Source organism: Rhinatrema bivittatum, chromosome 2 (genome assembly GCF_901001135.1).
Source record: "Rhinatrema bivittatum chromosome 2, aRhiBiv1.1, whole genome shotgun sequence".
Classification (NCBI taxonomy): Eukaryota; Metazoa; Chordata; class Amphibia; order Gymnophiona; family Rhinatrematidae; genus Rhinatrema; species Rhinatrema bivittatum.
The window spans coordinates 181150805-181175965 of NC_042616.1; the positions used below are offsets into that span (position 1 = coordinate 181150805).

Here is a 25161-nt window from a genome sequence, read left to right on the forward strand (position 1 = left end):
TAGATGCCTTAGGCCGCAGGGTCTTTCAAGGGTCCATGTAAATTACTCTCATAGCAGCGTACCAACATTGTGACCCAATACAATAGAAATCTCTGGAAATAAGTCCCAGAATTCTCAGAAACCCTGCCACAGCAGTTCCAGGAGGGCTTAGCCTCCATCCTCCAGAAAGGCTTGGAAGCTGCAAAACATGAGGTCAGCGTGGCCTATGACTCTTTCGAGACAGCATCCAGAGTATCTGCAGCGGGCATTAGTGCCAGACAGGCCTGCCTCAAGGTCTCGGACTTGCACCCAGAGGTGCAGGACAAATTGGCTGATCTCCCCTGTACAGGAGAAAATCTGTTTGGGGACAAGATTCAGGATGCAGTGGCCCATCTCAAGGATCATCATGAAAACTTACGTCAGTTGTCAACTGCTACCTCTGATGCCCCTTTTGCAACCCGTAAGGGCCCATGTAGCGACACCAGGAAACAGTTTTACTGGCCATGGAAGTATTACCCTCCTACATCCCACCCTCACATGACCTGGCTGTCTCAGAGAGCTCGCCTAGTCAACAGAGGGCTCCTAGACCTCAGCCAGCTCCCCAAGCGGGACCTGCAGCAGGTTCTTGACTCGCAGCCACACTCCTTGACCACCAATTCACTGGTGGGAGGCCACCTGTGTCACTTTGTAGTTAATTGGTGCCTGCTCACCATCGACCAAAGGGTATTGTCCATCACCCACGGTTACCACCTAAATTTCCTCACTGAGCCCTCAGACATCCCGCCTGCCCCCTGAATGATCATACAGCACTCCTCGAGTTAGAACTCTAAGCCCTACTGACAGCCAGAGCCTTAGAACCGCGTTCCCAAGCCTCAGTGGGGTAAGGGGTTCTACTCTAGTTGTTTTCTTATCCCAAAGAAAACCGGAGGCCTCCGCCCTGTCCTTGATCTTTGGGCTTTAAACAGATTCCTCTGCAAGGAGCACTTCAGGATGCTGTCCTTGGGCACAGCGCTCCCACTTCTCCATCAAGGGGATTGGCTCTGCTCGCTGGATCTACAAGACTCTTATGCCCACATTGTGATCTTTTCTCCCCATCGAAAATATCGGCGACTTGTAGTGGGTCACTGGCACTTCCAGTACAGAGTACTTCCATTCGGCTTTGCCTCGGTGCCCTGAGTGCTCACCAAGTGTCTGGCAGTCATAGTCGCTCAGTTGCGACGAGGGGGCATCCATGTCTTCCCATATCTGGACGATTGGCTTCTCAAAAGCCTGTCCAAAGAAGGAGCCCTTCACTCCCTCCAGCTGACCGTATGACTGTTCCAGTCACTGGGTTTTCTGATAAATTTTCCGAAATCCCACGTGACTCCATCCCACCAACTTTCCTTCATCAGCGCAGATCTCGATGCCACCATGACCAAAGTGTTCCTCCCCAGCGAACGCACAACCACACTATCCAACTTTGGCTACCTTTCATCCGCCGCCAGCAGACAGCTTCCACTTGCCTGCTCCTCAAGTTGTTGGGACATATGGCATCAATAGTCCACATCACCCCAATGGCCTACCTAGCCATGAGGGTCACGCAATGGAGACTGAGGTCACAGTGGACTCAAACCATCAGGAACTCTCAGCGGTGGTTCAAATAAACAACCAGTTTTGCCTATCCCTTGCTGCTTGGACACATGAGACCAACTTGTGCAAAGGCCTTCCCTTCCAGCCACTGGCTGCTCAGGTGACGTTGACTATGGACGCCTCTAGCCTAGGCTGGGGAGCCCGTGTCAATGGCATGCAAATTCAAGGTCTGTGGTCCAGAGCCAAAGCATCCTGCCAAATCAATTTCCTGGAACTCCGTCCGATGCCTTATACGCATTCCAGGACTGCCTGCCTGCCCGCCCAACAAGGTCATTTTGATCCGGATGGACAACCAGGTAGCCATGTGGTACCTGAACAAACAAGGGGGGTATGGGCTCTTACCTGTTCTGCCAAGAGGTGGTGCAGATTTGGGCCTGGGCCCTGTAGCATTCCATGCTACTGTGAGCCACCTACCTGGCGGGCACAGAGAATGTGATGGCAGACCACCTCAGCTGAATTTTCCAGCCCCTTGAATGGTCCCTACATACCATTGTAGCCAGCAGGATCTTCCACTGTTCCACTCTGTGTCCTATCACAACCGCCCAGTGGAACGGTTCTGCTCCCTACACAGGGACCAAAGGATACCAGCTCGGTATGCCTTTGCTTACTTCTGGAGTACGGGTCTGCTATATGCATACCCTCTGATCCTGCTCATCAGCAAGACTCTTGTGAAGCTACAACAGGACTGAGGCACAATGATCCTCTTAGCCCTACACTGGCCACGACAAGTCTGATTTCCCATAATGTGTGACCTCTCTGTCCAGGAGTCCATTAGCTGGGCACAGCCCCATACCTTATAACACAGGATCAGGGCAAACTGTGCTATCCAAACCTCCAGTCCCTGTCCCTGACAGCCTGGAAGTTAAAAGGTTAGTTCTATGATACCTCACCCTTTCTCCTACTGTCTTACAGGTCCTTGTAGCTTCATGAAAGCCTTCTATGTGAATGAAGTGGAAAAGATTCTCCTCATGGTGCATGCAAGAAGGTCTCAACCCCCTTCTCATGCCCCATGCAGAGGCTCCTGGGCTACCTCTGGCACCTCTCGGAATCTGGTCTCCAAACTACCTGTCTGGGTACACCTGAGTGCCATAGCGGCTTATCTTCAAGGAATAGCGGATGCTCCGGTAACAACGCAACCCCTGGTAGGCTGCTTCATGAGAGGCTTACTGCAGCTAAAGCCTCCACTATGTCCCCCCTGTTGTGGCCTGAGACCTCAACGTTGTGTTGGCATGGCTCATGCGCCCTCCATTCGTGCTCCTGTGAACTCAAACACCTCACCTGGAAAGTCCTTTTCCTGGTGGCAATTACATCCGCTCGAAGATTCAGTGAGCTGCAGGCACTTGTGCCCTAACCGCCATACATAAGGTTCCTCCATGACAGGGTTGTACTGCGCACTCACCCTAAGTTTCTGTCGAAAGTAGTGACTGACTTCCACCTAAATCAGTCCATTGTACTGCCCACCTTTTTTTCACTGAGACCACACACTCATCCAGGTGAGAGGGCTCTGCATTCCTTGGACTGTAAGCTTGCGCTTGCTTTTTATTTAGACCGCACCACAGGCAGTCCACCCAACTCTTCATCTCATTTGATACGAATAGACTTGGGGTTGTGGTGGGCAAGCAGACTCTGGTTGGTGGACTGCATTGCTTTCTGCTACCAGCAAGCAGGCCTTCTGCTTGAGGGATGAGTAAAGGTGCACTCAGTACAGACCATGGCAGCATCAGTAGCACACTTTCGATCAGTGCCTACTGCTGACAACAGCAGGGCCACAATGTGGCACTTCCTCCACACCTTTGCAGCCCATTACTGTCTGGACCAGAATGGTTGATTAAGACAGCGTCTTTGGCCAGCCTGTCCTATGTAATTTGTTTCCAGTGTAGGAGCCCAGTGTGAGTTTCAGGCTGCCCCATTGTTGCCATCAGCACCCCAGTTGTGCCTGTTGCACATGGTTGGGTGCTAGTTGGCCTAGTTTATTTTGGGAGCAGACTGTAGCTTGCTAGTCACCCAACAGTGAGGCCTACCATCCTGCTTGTCCTGGGAGAAAGCTGAGTTGCTTACCTGTAACAGGTGTTCTCCCAGGACAACAGGATGGTGGTAGTCACAAAACCTGCCTGCCACCCTGCGGAGTTGGGTTTGTTTTCTTATTTTATTTATCGCTCGTACTTTTGCTATAAAATGTGACCACAGGGTTAGTGGCATGCTGGGCATGCTCCATGTGCCAGTCAAAGTGCTAGAAACTTTGACAAAAGTGTTCTGTGACAGGGCTCCATCTGATGATGTCACCCATCTGTGAGGACTAACATCCTGCTGTCCTGGGAGAAACACCTTTTACAGGTAAGCAAATCTTCTTTTCAAATGCCTTGGCTACTTCACAACCTGTTTTTGTTTTTAGGCTCACAACCCATGTGTATTTTGACAAAACAATTATTACCATCAAAATGTATTTAGCTGCTATTATAACTGGACAAGGCGGGCAGGTCGACAAGATCAGCTTGCCATTGCGCAGCCACATCACACACTATGGTTTTGTTTCTTTTAAAATGTATCTCAGCAGGTCTGTGTAACGCATAAGCATCTTGATCTGTAAGCCATCCAATCACATGCTTTCTGGTCACTGTCTCATTACATGTTTTAGCAGCCTGAAAAAGAGGATTTATTCCACCAAAACTTCCTACAACATCTGGTTCATCTTAAATTTTATTTAAGAGCTGCTTGTTCATGGTTGTCTTGTATGGCTGTAAACACAGGTCTGTGTTTTTAAAAGGAAACTAAATACTTTGATTCACTTTTGTAGTTCCACAACTTCCAGCAGCTAACACCCTGTTATTATCCTTTTAGCATACCTCAAAGGATCTGCTCAAATTTCACTCTGGAAGGATAGGGGCCATTGGGCATGTGTATCTACAGTGAGGGAAGGGGGAGATTCTCCCTGTGACTGTGAATGAGAGAAAGTTTCCTGCCATGTCATAGCTAGTAACTTTTTAAACAGAGGGGCTAGGAAAACAAACCCTGCTTCCGGCTCGGTCATAATTAAAAGGTGACAGGGACCATTTCTGATGACTGTCTATGGGGATGCCTTTTTTTTGGGTGTGGGTTGAGTTTGTGTTATACTTCCAGTGCAATCATCAAAAACAGCCACAGTCCATTAATTCTGTCATTAAAGAGCGACATGACCCTTTCTGATGACATTCTAGGGTGTGTGGTGAGGGTTGGACTTCTAGTTATGTCCTATGTATGACATCATAAGGGCTTGGCTTGAGGTGGGCCATGGGAGGGGCCACATTGACATCAGAGGCTATAGTTTGGGGCAGGGTGGGAGAGGGGCCACTTCTAGTGGGGGGAGGAGTGTGGGTGGGGTCAGCGGTGGAGCTCACCGGATGCATTTGGATTCTTCTGACAGAGGAATGTCTCTTCATCATATCTTGGTGCACCTGAGGCAAGTCACAATTCATTTGACACACATTTCCCTCCATGATGTCCCAGAACCATCCTTGAGTGTCCAGTATAAAAGGAGCTCACAATCTCCCTCCTGGAACCTAAGAGGATTGCTGACAACAATTTTGTAGCTATCCAAGAGCTGCCAGAGCAGCAACCATGTTGCCCTTACTGCCTCCATTGGTTAGAAGCTAATCCCTCCATGACTTGTAACAGAAGGTTTCTGGTTAAAAACAGCAGATCCTATCTGCTCAATAGTACCACTATCCTTTCAATAAGCCACCTATTACTATGCAAGAACCAGTTCTGGTTTCAGAAGCTGCTCCTCTGCTCACCCCACACCAAAGGATCCATTAGTCTTATGACTAGGTTGCAGGGTTAGTGAGGAGTTTATTTACCTCATTTGCAAAAGAGAGATGGCACGCTCCAGCCTCTCTCATTTTTTTTATTTGCAACATTTGCTTTGGAATGGAGTCCCAATCTCACTTACAGGTGTGTGTTCATCATTGAAAACTCAGAGGCTCTTTATCTACACACTTGCTTGTATTGGAGTCCAGTCATTCAGAAGCAATAGACCAGGTTGCTTCTCAAGAACTTCAACTGGAGTTACATCCCTCTTTCCTTCTTCATCATTGGAGTCCTGGATGAATGAATGAGGAATCCACTAGAATGCTATTTAATCCTCTGTCAGATCTTCTAGAGCATTCTTCTCCTCCAGAAGACCTAAACTATTCTATTCTAAAATAATTGAAAAGCCAGCAGCGGCACAAAGTGTTCATGTCCATAAGGATAAAGACCCATGAACAAAACTCCTACTGCTTTATCAGTTCATGACATTCTTAAGGAGTTACTCTTGAAATTGAGGGAAACACTCACATCTTGCCCTCCAACTTCTAGAAAGCTGGACCACAAAATTTAAGTCTAAAGGCCTACTGGGTTTTGGTGTGGTACACTTATCACAACAGTCTATTGTATGAAAAAAGCAAAGACCCTAGGAGCAGAGGAGAGACCAAACAGAAGGACTTCATATTAGTAGTAGGACGGCTCCATTTGGAACTTCAGATAACACCAGTGGGCTGGATGGATTGGAATGTGTTGTGACATACCTACTCCACTGCATTAAGCATTTTAGTGCCAGCATCAAGCTTTGGGGTTCAGTGTCTGTGCCGAGGAGACAAAATCAAGTGGCCTTTGAGCAAAGAAGATTAAGGTGAATTCAGTTCACTGTTGGCTCAAGGCAAGAACTCAAAAAGCTTCCTATACATTTGGTTTTGAAATGTATTGAGAGCCTTTGCAGTAGCAATAGATATGTAGAAGCTCATGCCCACATACAAATGGCATTAGTGAAGAGAAGAAGAAAATGCTCAGTGACATGATTTATACTGGAGGGAAGCTTTGGGAATAAAGTCAAAAGCTGTGGAAGTTCTCAAAGCCCACCATAACAAACTTCAGACCCTTTCTAGTTCCAGCTTTGAGCCAGTCTTCCCCAGGTTGTGGGAGTCAAGAAGATAGAAGGCTTTTTTTTTCCACCAGAAAAGTGTTTCTATATAACAGAACTTCAGACCTCGCCAATATGAAGTAGAAGCTCTAAATCTCACATCTACCCAGCCAAAACAAAGGATGTTTTTTTGACTGGATTCAGAATCCATAACCAACACTTCTGTCTTCAGATAAACTCCCTTTTGGAGGGAGACTGAGATTTTTATCCACTGTTGGCCCATATTAATTGCCAAAAGGCCCCTGTTGTGGGACGGTAAATAAATAATTGAATTGGCTCTGGGTCCCCATATGATGTTTTTTGGCATCTTTTGGTTACTATAATGGGTTTTCTTGTTCAGATTAATACTTTAATAATCAATGATTGCCTTTTAAATTTTGATATATTTTTGTTAATGTGAATGCCTGGAATTCCCTTCTGGAAGAGATGGTGAAGACGAAAACAGTCAAGGAATTTAAAGGGGCATGGGATAAACACTGTGGCTCCCTAAAGGCTAGAGGTTGGAAATAAAGAGAAGAAGTCAGGGGAGTAACTTGCTGGTGCGGCAGTTGCTACAGTTAACAATTAGGCGGATTTTAAAAGGGTTACGCGCTCCGAGCCTATTTTGCATAGGCCCGGGGATGCTCGCATGTCCTGGGGCTTTGTGAAAGGGGCGGGGGCAGGACCGAGGCCTCCGGCACAGCGGCCATGCCCGGGGGATCACGCAAGTTACGCCTACCAGAGGCAGGCGTAATTTACAAAATAAAGGTAGGGGGGATTTAGGTAGGGCTGGGGGTCAGGTTAGATAAGGGAAGGTGGGGGGGGGGAGGGCTGAAGGAAAGTTCCCTCCGAGGCCACTCCGAATTTGGAGCGGCCTCGGAGGGAATGGGGAAAGCCATCGGGGCTCCCCTTGGGCTCGGCGTGCACCCCCTTGCGCGCGCCGACCCCGGATTTTATAATATGTGCACGGCTGTGCGCGATTGTTATAAAATCGGGTGTACGTTTGTATGCGCAGGTTTAAAAATCCGGCCCTAAGCCTTGATATTATTAATGCAACCACTTCATTGCTCTCTGCTTCAACAGCAGTGAGAAAAGGTGAATTGGATTCAGACAGCAACCAACAAGGGCCCTGACGTTTACAGTTTGGGGAACAAATAAACGGGGTAACCAGCTGATGCGGCGCTTACTGCCCTTATGGGTAGATTTTCAAAACGTTGCACGCATGAAAAACGGGGCTTCCATGTGTGGTCGGGCCGAAGAAAAGGGGTGGTCTGGGAGAGGGGGTGGGGCTGGAGGCGGCCGGTACAGTGGCCATTTGCCGCTGTACCAAGGAAGGGACTGAAGGGGTGCGCAAGTTGCTACTGCTCCAATGGAGCAGTAAGCAGCAAAATAAAAAAAATTAAAAAAAAGTAGGAGAAATGGTTTAGGGAGTAGGGAGGTTAGGTAGGGGGGTAGGGAACTGGGGAAGGCCGGGATGCGTCGTCGCACAAAATTAGCATAAATCACCCCCCCCCCCCCCTTGCGCATACCTCATGCATATCTGCGCGGCTTTTAAAACCTATTCCTTAATCACTAAGCCTGATACTTTTGATGCAACTCCAACATTACTCTCTGCTTTCACTGCAACAGTTAAGGGAAATTGGATTCAAACAGCATCCGAGGGCTCTGAATTTTACAGTTTGGTAAACTGATAAGCATGGGGGTAACCTGCACAGTGCAGCAGATACTGGCATAAGCTTGCTGAGCAGACTGGGTGGATCATTTTGTCCTTTTCTGCCATCATTTCTGAGTTTCTATGTGCTCTTGTTCATGGACATATATTTTACAGATTGTTGCCTCCCCCTTGAAACTGCTTGTTTGAGAAACATTGTTTTGACAGCTTTATTCCATCTTTGACAATGATTCTAAAGGCAAGATGTATCAATGAGATGCTTTATTTCATTAATATTTTCTTATAGAGACTTCGTCTGGACAGTTATAGTATTTTTATACCATTCCTCTCTCAATAGTTTTGTAGCAATTTGGTATATGCCTTATCTCCTCTAATTTTTGCCATAACTTCTGACTGTTGAATCCTTTGGATAATTTCAAAAGGCTAGAGATTGTGTCTGTTAAATACTTTCAAATTGTCTACCCAGGAAAGTATTGACTGTCATACAGATTAAGAAATTCTAAAATTGGAAGACTCCTCCCTCTTGGAGACCAAAGTGGTTGAACTTGTTCCACCATAGAAAAAAAATGAGAATTGTATTACAGGTACTTCTGGTTCCAAAGAAAACTGGAGGGAGCATTTCTTATGGAAAAGATGAAGATGCTTACCCTAGGCACCTTAATACCCCTTCTAAGCAAAGTAGACTGGCTATGCTGTCTGGGTTTGAAGGAAGCCTGTACATATACATCCAAGGCACAGGAGGTATCTATCTCAGATTTATTGTAGGGGAAACCCCTCCACCTACCACATACTGCCCTTTGGCCTAGAATCTTCTCCACAGGTTTTCACAAATCTTATTGTGGCACTTTACACAAACTGTGGTTTGTGGTTTCATAAGAACACAAAAAATATCATGCATGGTCAGACCAGTGGTTCAATGAGCTCTACATCCCCTGACAGCTAGTCCAGGTCACTTGAAAGTACCTGGCAGATCTTAATAGGAAGATTGCATGTTGCTCTTCCTAGAAATAAGTGTCTTGCTAATAAGTTAATGGACCTTTCTTCTATAAAACTTGCTCAAATTTTTTAAAACCCAGCTATAGTATTAACCTTGACCACATCTTCCAGCAACAAATGCCTTTGTTTTAATTGTGTTAATTGAAAATAAATAGTTTATTAAATTTGTTTCAAATCTACCAGTTAGTTTCATGGTGTCTCCTTGGACTATTTGAAAGAGTAAACTGTTCCTTATTAACCTGTTCCACACCGTTCATGATTTTATAAACTTAATCTGCACTCTAACCTGTTTAGCCTTTCAAGGGCACCTCTTGGACAGAGGTTGATAAATTCATGCACACCATCATTCAGGTACTGAAGTAGGGTTTATTATCAAGTATACATCTCAACGGCAATTCATAGGAGCTTTCTTAAAAACAAATCAAACCATAGCTTGTCTCCCTTCCAGCAGAATCTGATTTAATATCTGCAGTGGAAGAAGTCAGAAGATGACAGACTTCAGTCTGGATGATGTCAAGGCCATAAGGTCCAACATACTTAACAGACCACATAATTCCTACACATCTCCATAAGAGAGACCCCTGCCCTCCATCCTGCCCCCCCCCCCCCCCACCCTCCCCAGTCCTCCAGAGAGTCCTTAGGTCTCAGTGGAGCCAAACTGCTCAGACTTCAAGAATGCAGCTATGTAACAGAAAAGCTCAGTGATTCTGTCTTGTTGTCTCTCCCATTTCAATCTGGCCAAGAACATGCCCTTCCAAATACATCTACACTCCATACTAACCACAGTTGTGTCCAAACTAGATTGGGCAACCTATCTAAAAAGACTACATACCCAGGACCATTTTGGAGCAAAGCAAGAACATCAGCCTTCTGAAGCTAAGGGTAATAGTTACTCTAATTCGTCGGCACTGACAAGGCGTCGACATCTGCATCGATGGAACCACCGACAAAGAAGTCCCGGGGAGAGGAGCCCCCATCCTCCTCTGACCCGGGACACCAAGGCGATCCCCACCATCAATGGTGCCAGGAGCCGAGATTCCACATACTACTGTGGACCCTCCGGTGATGCCTCTGGAGCCTCCAACCCCGGAAGCTGTGTTACCTACACCAGCCTTCCAGGAGGAATTCAATCGGATGGTTCAAGAGGCAGTTCTCCAGGCGATTAAAGGATTCCAGTTGCCACCAGCACAGACTACCATGCCGAGGCCCAACCTGATGCCTACTATGCTGGCTCCATTACTGGAAAGATTAGACACCCTTATCGGTGCAATTGCACTGGTGCCCATGCCCTCCAGGCCCACGTTTCCCTTGATGCCGCCGATTCCTCCACTGCCATAGACACCAATTCCTCTCTCATCAGATGATGAAGACCATGACCAGTCGATGCCGGACCCAATTCTGGGGCCATCGGGTATTTTTACCACCCCGATGCCCATCCAAAGCACCAATACCATCGGTGCCTCCATTGTGCCACCTCCACCCTTTTTGAAAGCTCCACCAATTCCTTCGGTGCCACCTCCTGATCCGGCTGGATTAGGACTTCTTCCACCATCAGAAGAACCACAGAGTGCAGAAGACCAGCCTTATGATCCTTGGCTGATGATTCCTCTGACTCTCAGGATTCTGAGGACATCCCATCAGAACGTTCACCTCCTGAGGAGAGACAGTGCTCCCTTCCAGAGGACCTTTCGTTTGCAAGCTTTATAAAGGAAATGTCTGAAACCATTCCCTTTAAGCTACAAACTGAAGAGGATGCCAGACACAGGATGCTGGAAGTTCTCCAATTCATGGATGCCCCCAAAGAAGTGATGGCAGTCCCAATTCATGAAGTCCTCCTTGACCTATTGCATTGTACCTGGGAGCACCGGTGAACAGAAAAACTGATGCTACCTACCTAGTCCAATCAGCTCCAGGTTTTCAAAAAACCCAGCTCCCTCACCACTCCATAGTGGTTGAATCCACTCAGAAGAAAGAAAAGAGGTCCCGGCCTCATTCTTCTGCCCCACCAGGCAAGGAACAGAAATCTCTAGATGCCTTTGAACAAAGAGTATTCCAAGGGTCTATGTTGATGGCACGATTAGCAGCCTACCAGCTATACATGACTCAGTACACTAGAAACCTGTGGAAGCAAGTGCAAGATTTCTCGGAAACTCTGCCAGAAGAATTTCAAGAAGGTCTAACCTCCATAATCCAGAAAGGCCTTGACGCTGGAAAACACGAGATGAGAGCTGCCTACGACATCTTTGACACCGCCTCCAAAGTGTCCGCAGCAGGCATATGTGCCAGATGCTGGGCTTGGTTGAAAGTGTCAGACTTGCTTCAAGAAGTCCAAGAAAGGTTGTCAGACCTCCCCTGCACAGGAGACAACTTATTTGGAGAAAACATACAAGAAACAGTTGCGCAACTCAAGGACCATCATGAGACTTTGCGTCAACTTTCTACTGTTCCCTCTGACTTTTCATCCACCAATAAAAGGCAGTTCAGAAGGGATCCCAGGAGGCTAACCTATAAAACCCGTAGGTATTACCCTCCCCATCCTGGTCTTGTCCATCCAGACCCTATCAGAAAGGTCAACCTCGCTAACACAGACCTCCCAAAACCCAACCGGCTCCACAGACTGGTCCTGCGTCAGGTTTTTTACTCCATTCTAGAGAGCAACAGCCAACCTCCAACAGTTTTTCCTGTAGGAGGCCACTTGTGCCACTTTGCAAACATATGGCACACAATCACAACAGACCAATGGGTCCTTTCTGTAGGTTCTACTCCCGTTATTTTCTAATCCCAAAAACGTCAGGCGGCATTCAACCTATATTGGATCTATGTGCCCTAAACAAATATTTATGCAAGGAAAGATTCAGGATGGTAACCTTGGGCTCTGTGCTCCCTCTCCTCCAAAAGGGAAATTGACTTTGCTCTCTAGATCTTCAGGAGGCATATGCTCATATAGCAATAATCCCTCCGCATCGAAAATACCTCAGATTCTTAGTCTGTCACCGACATTTCCAATACTGAGTGCTACCATTCGGCCTAGCGTCAGCACCACGTGTGTTCACAAAATGCCTAGCAGTAGTAGCAGCTTACCTAAGACAACAAAGCATCCATGTCTAGCCCTATCTAGACGATTGGTTACTCAGAGAGTTCCATCCAAGAAAGTAGTTCTTCACTCCCTTCATCTTACTCTACAGTTACTACAATCCTTGGGGTTTCTGATAAACTATCCCAAGTCCAATCTCATCCCATCGTGTACCCTCTCCTTTGTTGGAGCAGATTTAGACACCATACAGGCCAAAGCGTTTCTCCCAAGGGACCGAGCGCATACATTATTAACTTTTGCCAAAACAATACAGACTCACCAAACCACAACAGCTTGTCATCTATTAACCTTACTAGGCCATATGGCGTCCACGGTTCACGGTACCCAATGGCTCGTTTAGCCATGAGAGTGACACAATGGACCTTAAAGACCCAGTGGTCCCAGTCATCTCAACATATGTCCCACATTGTCCACATCACCAAACAGCTTTATCTCTCACTAGCTTGGTGGATTGAGAAGTCCAATCTTCTGATAGGATTACCCTTTCAATCTCCAGAACCTCAGATTACGCTAACAGATGCCTCCAACCTCGGTTGGGGAGCCCATGTCAACAACCTGTAAACCCAGGGAACCTGGACCGCAGCAGAATCAAAGCACCAGATAAACTTTCTGGAGCTCAGCGCAATACGATACATCCTATTTGCTTTCCAGGATTGCCTCTCCATCAAGGTAATCCTATTTCAACCGGACAACCAGGTAGTGATGTGGTACCTCAACAAACAAAGGGGCACAGGCTCTTACTTGCTATGCCAGGAGGAAGTGCAGATCTGGGCCTGGGCTCTCTCTCATTCCATGCTACTGAGAGCAACCTACCTGGCAGGCATGGACAATGTAATGGCGGACAATCTCAGCCGGACCTTTCATCCCCACAGATGGTCCTTAAATCCCACTGTAGCAGACAAAATATTCCACCAGTAGGGCCGCCCGCACATAGACCTCTTTGCATCAATCCACAACAGCAAAGTGGACAATTTCTACTCTCTACACCGCAGCCACAAGACACCACCATGGGATGCCTTCGCCCACTCGTGGACAACGGGTCTTCTATATGCCTACCCTCCACTTTCACTCATCAGCAAGACTTGTGAAGTTACGGCAGGACCGGGGCACATTGATCCTCATAGTCCCTCACTGGCCGCAACAGGTTTTGTTTCCCATCCTGTGCAACCTATCAATCCAGCAACCAATTCGCCTGGGCACAGATCCAACTCTGATAACACAGAACAACGGGTTGTTGCGTCATCCGAACCTCCACTCCCTGTCTCTGACACCATGGATGTTGAAAGGTTGATACTACAATCCCTAACCTTTCAGACACTGTGTCCCAGATACTAGTAGGAAATCTTATCGTTCCAAATGGAAAAGATTTTCCTTGTGGTGCACGACAAAGGAAATAGATCCTTTTTCCTGCCCCACAACAAGGTTCTTGGACTACTTCTGGTACCTTTTGGAGTCTGGTCTACAAACTTCTTCCATCTGAGTGCATGTCAGCACCATAGCCGCTTACCATAAAGGCATAGGAGATGACCCGATTTTGGCACAACCCCTTGGAGTAAGCCTCTCATAAAGCGCCCTACAACTGAAGCCTCCACTGCGTCCTCCGGTTCCGGCTTGGGACATCAATGTGGTACTAACATGGCTCATGCGACCTCCGTTTGAGCCCCTACACTCCGAATTACGGCATCTCACATGAAAAGTGCTCTTCATACTTTAACATTGGCTCGCAGAGTCAGTGAACTACAGGCGCTGGTAACTTACCCACCTTACATAAAATTTCTTCATGATCGTGTGGTACTATGCACTCATCCTAAATTTCAACCAAAAGTAGTATTTGATTTCCACTTAAATCAATCCATAATACTACCCACATTTTTTTCCAAAGCCTCATTCACACCCAGGTGAACGGGCTCTGCATTCCTTGGACTGTAAATGTGTGCTCGCTTTTTATTTGGAACGCACTGCAGCCCATAGGAAGCCCACCCAACTGTTTGTCTCCTTCGATAAAACCAAACTAGGAATTCCGGTGGGCAAACAGACCCTGTCCTCCTTTCTGGCAGATTATTACCTTCTGCTACCAACAAGTAGGCCTTCCTCTACAGGGATGCATAAAAGCACATTCAGCAAGAGCCATGGCAACGTCAGTAGCGCACGTCCGTTCCATACTTCTTGCTGACAGCTGCAGAGCTGCCACATGGAGCTCTCTCCACACCTTTGCAGTTCGTAATTGTCTCGATAAGGCTAGCAGGCAGGATTCTATCTTTGGCCAGTCTGTCTTGTGTAATTTGTTTCCAGTTCAATAACCCGACTCCCTGCATCCCACTGTGAAACTCAGGCTGCCCTTCTACCCAAAACCACCCCTGTTGTGCCTGTTGCACGTCGTTGGGTGCTTTTGGTTCACTTGGGCATCCTGTAGCTCGCAATTCACCCATATGTGAGGACTACCATCCTGCTTGTCCTGGGAGAAAGCAGAGTGTTTACCTGTTACAGGTGTTCTACTAGGACAGCAGGATATTAGTCCTCACTAAACCCACCCGCCACCCCGCAGAGTTGGGTTTGCTTATGTTTTATTATTTTATTTTTTCTCTCGTACTTTTTGCTACAAATGAGACTGAGGGGGGACCCCTGCTGGATGCAGAGTTAGTGGCATGCTGGGCATGCTCAGTGTGCCAGTCAAAGTTCTAGAAACTTTGCAAAAGTGTTCCGTGATTGGGCTCCATCTTGATGATGTCACCCATATGTGAGGACTAACATCCTGCTGTCCTGGGAGAACACCTGTTACAGGTAAGCAACTCTGCTTTCTCCTAGGACAAGCAGAATGGTAGTCCTCATATGTGGGTGTCATCATCTGATGGAGCCCGACACAGAAAACTTTTGTCAAAGTTTCTAGAAGCTTTGACCAGCAGACTAAGCATGCCCAACCTGCTGCTATCCGCGTGTCCACGCAAGGTCCCCCTTCAGTCTCTTCTTTTCCGCAGTGCAGTTGCCTCGCGGTCCGTGGAGCACTTCCTTTTCCACTTTTTCAAGCATTTTTGCTGTTTCCTCATCGGGTCCCCCTTCATGGTCTGTGTTGCCTCGGTACAGTAGGATTTCTTTTCTGCCTTTATTCGAACTTTGCAGTCGATTCCCGACTACTCGCCTCAAGGTGTCTGTTGGTCATCGACCGCATGCCGGGTGTTTTACATGGCGTCGACTGTTTTTTGTCTGTGCCCTCAGTGCCCGTGTACCATGTCCATCACGGATCTGCACAAGGTTTGCATCCTCTGCCTGGGGGCCTCTCACGAAGTCCGGGGGTACCGTCTGTGCAACCATATGACACCCAAAGGGTATCAGTTGCGCCTTGACAAAATGGAGAAACTTTTCAGGACCCTGAAGTCTTCTATGCCTGCATCGGTCCCTTAAACACCCAAAGATCGCGGGGAACCATCCTACCCACTTCCGCTCATGGTCCCCCTAGCTAGTACCTCTAAGGATTGGGGGGAGGAGGATCGATCTTTGATGATCTGCCTGCTCTCCCGGACATCGGGATCATCAGCTTCCTCGGTGCCAGGGAAAGACTGGGCCGAGCACTGGAAATGATCCCGCAAGAATCAACACCAGTCATCATTGACGCACAGTTCCGGTTCCGGAGCGGCATCGGCATCTGCCAAGCCACCATCGAAGTGGCACCGGTCATCAGAGGCCCCATCCTCCGGTGTCTCTGGTAGCCCAAGGCATTCCCCACCAACACCTGTGCAGGGCACAGTGCCACCTCAGAGAACATAAGAACATAAGAACATAAGAACATAAGAAATTGCCATGCTGGGTCAGACCAAGGGTCCATCAAGCCAGCATCCTGTTTCCAACAGAGGCCAAACCAGGACACAAGAACCTGGCAATTACCCAAACACCTAGAAGATCCCATGCTACTGATGCAATTCATAGCAGTGGCTATTCCCTAAGTAAACTTGATTAATAGCAGTTAATGGACTTCTCTTCCAAGAACTTATCCAAACCTTTTTTGAACCCAGCTACACTAACTGCACTAACCACATCCTCTGGCAACAAATTCCAGAGATTTATTGTGCGTTGAGTGAAAAAGAATTTTCTCCGATTAGTCTTAAATGTGCTACTTGCTAACTTCATGGAATGCCCCCTAGTCCTTCTATTATTCGAAAGTGTAAATAACCGAGTCACATCTACTCGTTCAAGACCTCTCATGATCTTAAAGACCTCTATGATATCCCCCCTCAGCCGTCAGACCTGAGGAAAGAGCCTCTTTCCCCCTCCATCAGTCCTGGCCACCCTGGACTTCCAGGAGGAGTTGGACCGTAGGGTGCAGTCTGCAGTGCTCAAGACACTGCAAAATGTTGAGCTGCAGGTGCTACTGGCCCCCATACCAATGCCCGAGCCTCCGCCATCGATGTTGGCACTACTGCTGGAGCATCTGGAAGTCCTTCTGGGTGCCCTACTGATGCAGCTGGTGTCCGATGGGCCTTCGATGCCCCATCGGCCACTGATCCCGCCTACCGGAGCGATCCCGATTCTCGGATCCTCCGAGGAGGAAGATACGGCTGGTACAGTGTTACTTTCGCCCACGGTTCCCGGAGCCATTGCTGGATCCCTCCGGCTTACTTAGGCCTGTGATTCCCTCCATGCCGGGGATGCTATTAATTAAGTTGACTTACAAAATAGCCACTGCTATTACTAGCAACGGTAACATGGAATAGACTTAGTTTTTAGGTACTTGCCATGTTCTTATGGCCTGGATTGGCCACTGTTGGCCTCAGCCATAGCCCTGACAAACCCCATGAAGGACAAGTCCTCGGGTGGTGACTGGTGCTGCTCCTTCAGAGGAGAGGGCTCCGAAAGGGGGTCATCGGGGTAGTCCAAGGACGAGTCTGTGGATTGATCACCCCAAGGATCATAGGGCCCCTCCTCCTCACTGGGACCAGCATGTCATGGGTGAGGTTCGTGAAGGGCATCAGCCCTGGGTTCCAAAGACCTTGAGGGTACCGGCGGCATAAGAACATGTCATACTGGGTCAGACCAAGGGTCCATCAAGCCTAGCATCCTGTTTCCAACAGTGGCCAATCCAGGCCATAAGAACCTGGTAAGTACCCAAAAACTAAGTCTATTCCATGTTACCGTTGCTAGTAATAGCAGTGGCTAATTTCTAAGTCAACTTAATTAATAACAGAAAATGGACTTCTCCTCCAAGAACTTATCCAATCCTTTTTTAAACACATCTATACTAACTGCACTAACCACATCCTCTGGCAACAAATTCCAGAGTTGAGTGAAAAAGAACTTTTTCCGATTAGTTTTAAATGTGCCACATGCTAACTTCATGGAGTGCCCCCTAGTCTTTCTATTATCCGAAAGCTTAAATAACCGATTCAAATCTACCCGTTCTAGACCTCTCATGATTTTAAACACCTCTATCATATCCCCCGCCGTCTCTTCTCCAAGCTGAACAGTCCTAACCTCTTTAGTCTTTCCTCATAGGGGAGCTGTTCCATTCCCCTTATTTTGGTAGCCCTTCTCTGTACCTTCTCCATCGCAATTATATCTTGTTTGAGATGCGGCGACCAGATTTGTACATAGTATTCAAGGTGTGGTCTCACCATGGAGCGATACAGATGCATTATGACATTTTCCGTTTTATTCACCATTCCCTTTCTAATAATTCCCAACATTCTGTTTGCTTTTATGTCTGCCGCAGCACACTGAACCAACGATTTCAATGTGTTATCCACTATGATGCCTAGATCGCTTCGTGGTGGGGAGTGCACATTACCAGTACAAAGATCTGCCCTTCGGGCTGTCATCGGCTCCCTACGTCTTCTCCTAATGCTTAGCGGTGGTGCCTGCCTACCTCAGGTGTCTCTCGGTCCATGTATTTCCATACCTGGACGACTGGCTAGTCAGGAGCACCTCTGTCCATCCCCTCAACTGGATTTCATTGGCACCAGACTAGACACTGCACAAGCAAAAGCTTTTCTGTCCAGGGACCAGGTGATTGCCCTCGCCTCGCTGGCTACCCTCGACCGCAACAGCCAGAGGGTGCTAGCCCGCCTTCTGCTAGCCTACTGTGCCATATTGCGTCCTCTGTCCCAGTGACTCCTTTGGCTTGCCTCTGCATGAGGAGCCCCCAATGGACCTTGTGGTCCCATTGACAGCAGGCATCTCAGGATCTCAGACCCTCTGACAATATCTCTGGCCTGGTGGGAAGATCTTTCCAATCTGGAATGAGGGCTTCCCTTCCAGCCCGGTCCACCCCAGGTGACTCTAACCACTGATGCTTCCTCCCAGGGATGGGGAGCCCACACCTCTAGACCGCCGCCAAAGGCCGCTGTCATAAATTTTCTGGAGCTTCAGGCTAAATGTTACACCTTATGGGCATTCAGAGATCAGTTGTCCAAGGAAGTTCTCATCTGGACAGACAATCAGGTCGCGATGTGGTACATAAGAAGCGGTGCAGGTGTGGACCTGGACTTTGTCTCAGGGGATGTCCCTACGGGCGACCTATCTGCCAGGGCCACCGCAATGTGCTGACGGACTGCCTCAGCTGATCCTTCTAGCTGCACGAGTGGTCCCTCAACCCAGAGGTGGCGGTCAAGCTGTTCCACTGGTGCGGTTCACCGGATGTGGATCTGTTTGCCTCCCCTCTCAACCACAAGGGGAGCAGGTTTTCCTCACTGGTAGCGGGGAATGGCCATCTGGCCTGCGATGCCTTCTCCCTTCACTGGGGGAAGGGCCTTCTGTATGCGTACCCCCAACTACGATACCTCTCGAAGACTCTGGGGGACCATGATACTCTTGGCACATTCTTGGCCTCGGCAGGTCTAGTTCCCACTTCTGTAGGACCTGTTGGTGTGGATGCCTAGCCGGCTGGGGACGGCATCCAACCTTATATCGCAGAATCAGGGCATCCTGTTCCATCCACACCTCTGGACACTGGCCCTCATGGCTTGGATGTTGAGCGCATAGTCCTCCAGTCATTGCAGCTCTCGGAATGTTTCCCGGCTCCTGGTAGAGTCCTGAAAACCCTCAACCAGGAAGTCTTACCACTCCAAGTGGAAGCGTTTTTCCATCTGGTGCGGGGGTCATGGGCTAGACCCTTTCTCATGCCCCCTCCCCCAGATGCTGGACCACCTGTCTGAGTTTGAGCTTCAGACCAGTTCTGTCAGGGTGCACCTCAGCACTGTCAGTGCGTACCATCGAGTTGTTGCTGGCACGCCCGTTTCGGTCCAACCCTTAGTGGGCCTCCAACTGAAGCCCCCTCTTTGGCGGCCGGTTGCTTCCTGGGACCTCAACATTGTCCTAGCAAGACTCATGCGGCCTCCTTTCGAGCCTCTGCAGTCCTGTGACCTGAAGTTCCTCACCTGGAAGGTCATATTCCTGGTAAAGATTACTTTGGCTTGAAGAGTCAGTGAGCTTCAGGCTCTGGTTACGTATGCTTCATACACAAGGTTCTTCCATGACTGTGTAGTCCTGCGTACGCATCCTAAGTTTCTGCCCAAGGTCGTGACTGGTTTCCACCTCAATCAGTCCATCGTTCTAATCACCTTTTTTCCAAAGCCTCATTCCTACCCAGGGGAACGGGCACTTCAAACCTTGGACTGTAAAAGGACCTTAGCCTTCTACCTGGATCGCACTGCAGGCCACAGGCAGTCCACCCAGCTCTTCGTGTCCTTTGACCCCCAACAGGCTGGGAGTGGCAGTGGGTAAACAGACCTTGTCCAACTGGCTGATAGATTGCATTGCCTTCTGCTACGTGCAGGCAGGTCTTCAGCTTGCCGGCAGAATAAAGGCTCACTCTGTACTGGCTATGGCAACGTCGGTGGCTCATTTGCATGCAGTCCCCATCATTGAAACTTGCCAAGCCGCAACCTGAAGTTCTCTTTATTCATTTGTGGCTCATTACTGCCTACAGGGATGGCCGTCAGGACAGTGCCTTTGGTCAGTCCGTCCTCTGCAACCTGTTCCAGATTGAACTCAACTCACTTCGTGCCTCTTGTGGGACCCAGACCACCCCTGCTTACTTACAGTTGTGTTGTGCCCATTGGCACCTTGTTCGGTCACTGTTGGTCTCTCTGAGTGGGGCTGTTTGGAGCTTTGTACTCACCCACATGTGAGGACTACCATCCTTGTCCTAGGAGAAAGCGCAGTTGATTACCTGGGACAGGTGTTCTCCTAGGACAGCACAATATTAGTCCTCAAGAATCCCGCCCACCTCGCCACAATTTTGGGTTCTCCTTTCGGTTTGTTTTGTTTTTTCACTTGTATTTTGCTGTGTTACAAGACTGAAGGGGGACCTCGCATGGACGCGTGATTAGTAGCAGGCTAAGCATGCTCAGTCTGCTGGGTCAAAGCTTCTAGAAACTTTGACAAAAGTTTTCCGTGCCGGGCTCCATCGGATGTTGTCACCCACATGTGAGGAGCTACATGTGAGGACTACCATCCTCATGTGAGGACTAACATCCTGCTGTCCTATGAGAACACCTGTTATAGGTAAGCAACTGCACTATTTTTCAGAAATTAGATAGCCCTTCAAATTGTCTTAATCCAGACAGACAGAACATAGGGAGCTGTGTTCTCCCTGAACAAGCAGTAGGGGTGTGCATTCGTTTCCTATGTATTTGTAATCCGCAACATATAGCGCCATATTCATTGTATTCGTGGGGAATCGAAACGTATCTCGATTCCCCATGAATCTTCACCGAATTATTCGGCCATCTAAAGGAGCCAATTTAAACAAAACCCCCCACCCTCTTGACCCCCCCCCCCCCAAGACTTACCAAAACTCCCTGGTGGTCCAGCGGGAGGTCCAGGAGCCATCTCCTGCACTCACATCCTCGGCTGCTGGTGTTCAAAATGGCACCAATAGCCTTTGACCTACTATGTCACAGGGGCTACCGGTGCCATTGGTCAGCCCCTGTCACATGGTAGCAGCAGTGGATGGCTGGCGCCATCTTGTGCACTCACACTCTCCTCACCCCCCCTCTTGTGGGGGTCAGGAGGGTCCCCCAAGACTTGCCAAAAGTCCCTGGTGGTCCAGCAGGGGTCTGGGAGCGATCTCCTGCACTCGGGCTGCCAGTAATCAAAATGGCACCGATAGCCTTTGCCCTCACTATGTCACGGGGCTACCGATGCCATTGGTCAGCCCCTGTCACATGGTAGGAGCACAAGATGGCGTCAGCCCCGTGACATAGTGAGGGCAAAGGCTATCGGCACCATTTTGAACACCGGCAGCCGAGGGTGTGAGTGCAGGAGATGGCTCCCGGACCCCCGCTGGACCACCAGAGAGTTTTGGTAAGTCTTGGGGGGGGGTCAGGAGGGGGGGTTTGTACTTAATTCAATTTTAGCCAGGAAACAAATACGAATTAACGCATGTACGTATCGGGGACCCCCTTGCCAAATGCAACGTATCTGCCCCCCGACGAATACGAATCCCGAATGCAACATATGGCGTCCCTCTGCACATCCCTAACAAGCAGGGAGGAACAGGATCTCTCCTTCTGTGTTGGGAGTTGGGCTGTATCATGTACGATAACTCTCAGCTGCTTGTCTTCCAGGTAAGAATAATGTTCTGGCAGATAGGCTAAGTCACCAACTAGATCCTAACAAGTGGTACCTGAATCTCAGTAGCAAATAGCTTCTTTTGATGGGGAGCTCCCTAAATTGATCCATTTGAAACAGCTCAGAACAGAAAGGAGCCAGCTTTCTCTTTCACGAGGTGATCAGAAAGCAGACTAGCATTAACTGCCTGTTCTCTTCATTGGGGTTAAAATAACTTGTGTATATGTGTCTTCATACCTATAGTAGCAAAACCATAATGAAACTCAGAAAAGACTAGTAAATATCTAGGATTCTCATAACTGCCTCTTGGCCAAGATAAATTTTGCTTCCTGTCTTCCAGGATTTATCTCCAATCCCTTGCCCTCTTGGCTTAGATGTTGATAGCAAAGTCTTATGTTCAAGCACGTTTCATATTACACATATCAAGGGCCATAATTTCAGGGCCATACTGTGCCAGTAGCCTATTTAAGGTTAGCCTCCTGTGAAGATATTTGTAATGCTGTGACTTGGACTTCATGCCACACTGTTACCTATAGTTTAGATTCTGACTCCTGACATGACAGCAGGTTTGGGAAGCCTATTTAGCCTCTGAGGGTTAGAGAGCACCACCCCCCCCCCTCCCCCCCACCTCTTTCATTTAGGGTTTTCGTGTATTTAAAAAAAAAAAAAAAGGAGCTTTAACTTGACAAAATAGTTGCTTTACCTTTCTGGTAATATTTTTATTTTTGTTGTTTTCCCCCTCTTTTTAAGGATTAACCTTAGCTAGGGAGTCCAATCAGTATGTCTTGGTGATTCACCCAGTATTCAAAGAAAGTGAAGTTGCTACTTCTAACAAGGAAATTGCCGATCACACACATACCTTTCCTCCTTCCCTTCTGGAGTTGAACTGATAAGTTTAGTTACAGAACTGAGACACTCTGGGCCAGATTTTCAAAAGCATTTACTCGAGCAAAACTGGTTTTTGCTCGAGTAAATACACTTTACTCAAGTAAGTGGGCTTTTCAAAATTGCTACAATATATGCCATTGAATTGTCCATAGGATTTACTCAAGTAAGTGCACTTTACTCGAGTAAATAGCTTTTGAAAATTGCTACGATAGTATGTCACATTTACATGCGTAACTCCTTTGAAAATTATCCCCTCTGTGGCTGCAGGGATACAGGAACTGCTGTGCATGCCCAGAGGAACCTTTTCTTTTCTTAGAAAGCTGCAGAAACACATTCAGTGATCAGTGTTGCCAGATGTCACCTGGTGGGTCTCCCGTCCTCAAAGAATACCTGTTGTTGATGAGCAATGTCACTTTCTTGTGTTATCTTTACTGACCACAAAAACTGCAGACATTCCTAGTGATATCAAAATTAAAGAATTGGAACCTGCTAAAACCTAAAATAGTCAGACCTGTTAAAAAAAAACAAAACAACTTTTAAAATGTATTTAAAAAAATATTAAGGGGGAATTGAATCAAAGCCAAGGCGTTGGAATGCAGCCTTCCCAAATTGTTGCTTAAAGGCTGTGTCCTTAACCATAAAAACTGGATTCGTGCAGCACAGTATGTCAAACTGCATTATTAAGAATACAAATCTAATTGAATTCTTTAGACACCAGATAAATAATGTGAAAACCTGTCTGTAATGATCATAAACTATCCCAAGGTAAATATTGTTTTTTTTAATTTTATCTCCTCAGACTAATACCTTCAGGAAATGGCCCCTTCTAGATCTGTGCTGAATTTATTAACCTTTACCTTTGGATTGGCAATTGGCTTTCTGTTTTGTTACCTGCTGTTCAGGATAGTTTTAGAAGAGAAGGCTAAGATTCCGCCTAAAATACTTCACAATGATCCTCATGGTATACATTCTGAAGATGCAGAAAGTGATCTGCTCCAGGGGGAGATGAACTTCAATGCAGACATTGGACAGCATAAAGGTATTTTTGTTTTGCATGATACAGAAGATGTAAGAACATGATGTAGTAAGATTCCAGATTGGTTCATTTTTTAGTTGACCTCTCTAGAAATGTTTTCTGCAGTCTGTAACGTGTATATGAGAGATTTCTGGGTCATACTGGAATTTTGTCTGTCAGTTTAAGCAACTGTTAAAGATCTCTTTTTGACCTTGCCTTTGGGTTTATATACTGATATGGTGAACATAAGATATGCGAGGCAGGCAGGGTAAACAGCGCACACATGTAGAAAACATACAACAACGAAATAATGTGTGGCAAACAATCTACTGGTCAATATCTCTTAGAAATGTAAACAATTTTTAACTATACATACAATCATGAATGTGGTAAATCTTTTTTGAACATAGTCACAGAATCATAGTACAAGGACCCCAACACGGCCGTGTTTCGCATCAGGGGCTGTGTCAGGGGGACCACAACTTCTGTAAATCTATAAAACAAGGGTAAATGAAATATTGAGTATATCGGCAAACACAGTCAAAAATAGCAAATCAACATTTTTACTAGGGAAGGCCCAAGAGAAATGTAGAACAGGGAGGGAGAGAGGGGAAGGGGAAAAAGTGGGAGGTAGGGGAGGAGGGAAGGAGGGAGGAGGAAAAAAGAGGGGGGCGAGGGGGGGAAGATAAGGGAGGTGAAGAAAAGGGAGGGGGATGGATAAGGAAAAAGCCAAAAAATAAAGCACATAAGAACCTTGAAGGTTAGAGCGTCATGATGCAGGAAACCGTAGGTTGATTGTATGTAATCTACTGAAAGCAAAAAGGGAAAGAAAAAGAAAAGGCTATCAAATAAAGAATAGTTGGATACAATAAAAATATATAAATATATATAATCGTTAAGAATTTACTGGGGTAAATTGCTGGATCGCTTAACACTAGTGCTAAAAATAAAAAAAAAAAGCTGCGGGTCGGCGGGATCACCTGCGGTACTGTGTAGAAAATGAATAAAGATTATAAAACACAAAAGGAGCGGTAGGGAGAGCTGCGTTAGTGCCGGGTGCACTCGCGGTTGCCGCACGCACAGTCCAGCTCACCTACCGCTCGATACTGTATGTAAATAGCTTGCAAATGCAAGCTGCGTCTAAGAAGCGTCCGTGAAGCGTTAGGCCCGCCCAACCCATTTTACTGAATAGAGCGCTATACAGTATCCTGGGTGCGCTGGCCTAACGCTTCACGGACACGCTGGTATCTGTCATTTCAAATGTCATTTCAAATGACATTTGAAGTGGACTGTTCTCCTACGCTCGGGATTGCCAGTCCTCTCTCCTCTCCTCCCAAAGCAAGCAACGAAAGTGGAAAAAACGAAAAAAAAAAAAAAGTAGCAAGAGAGAGAGGGGAGAGAGGACTGGCAATCCT

At 47.5% G+C, this 25161-nt stretch overlaps 1 protein-coding gene across 2 annotated transcripts in view; it reads left to right on the forward strand.

Annotated features, from left to right (window-relative positions):
• C1GALT1 (core 1 synthase, glycoprotein-N-acetylgalactosamine 3-beta-galactosyltransferase 1) overlaps positions 1-25161 on the forward strand; it is a 157963-nt gene that overhangs the window by 73305 nt on the left and 59497 nt on the right. For both annotated transcript variants that reach the window (XM_029588940.1, XM_029588941.1), the window contains exon 3: positions 23530-23770. In XM_029588940.1, the coding sequence (XP_029444800.1) occupies positions 23548-23770 (223 nt within the window). In that variant the 5' untranslated portion in view covers positions 23530-23547. The remainder of the gene's footprint in view (positions 1-23529; positions 23771-25161) is intronic.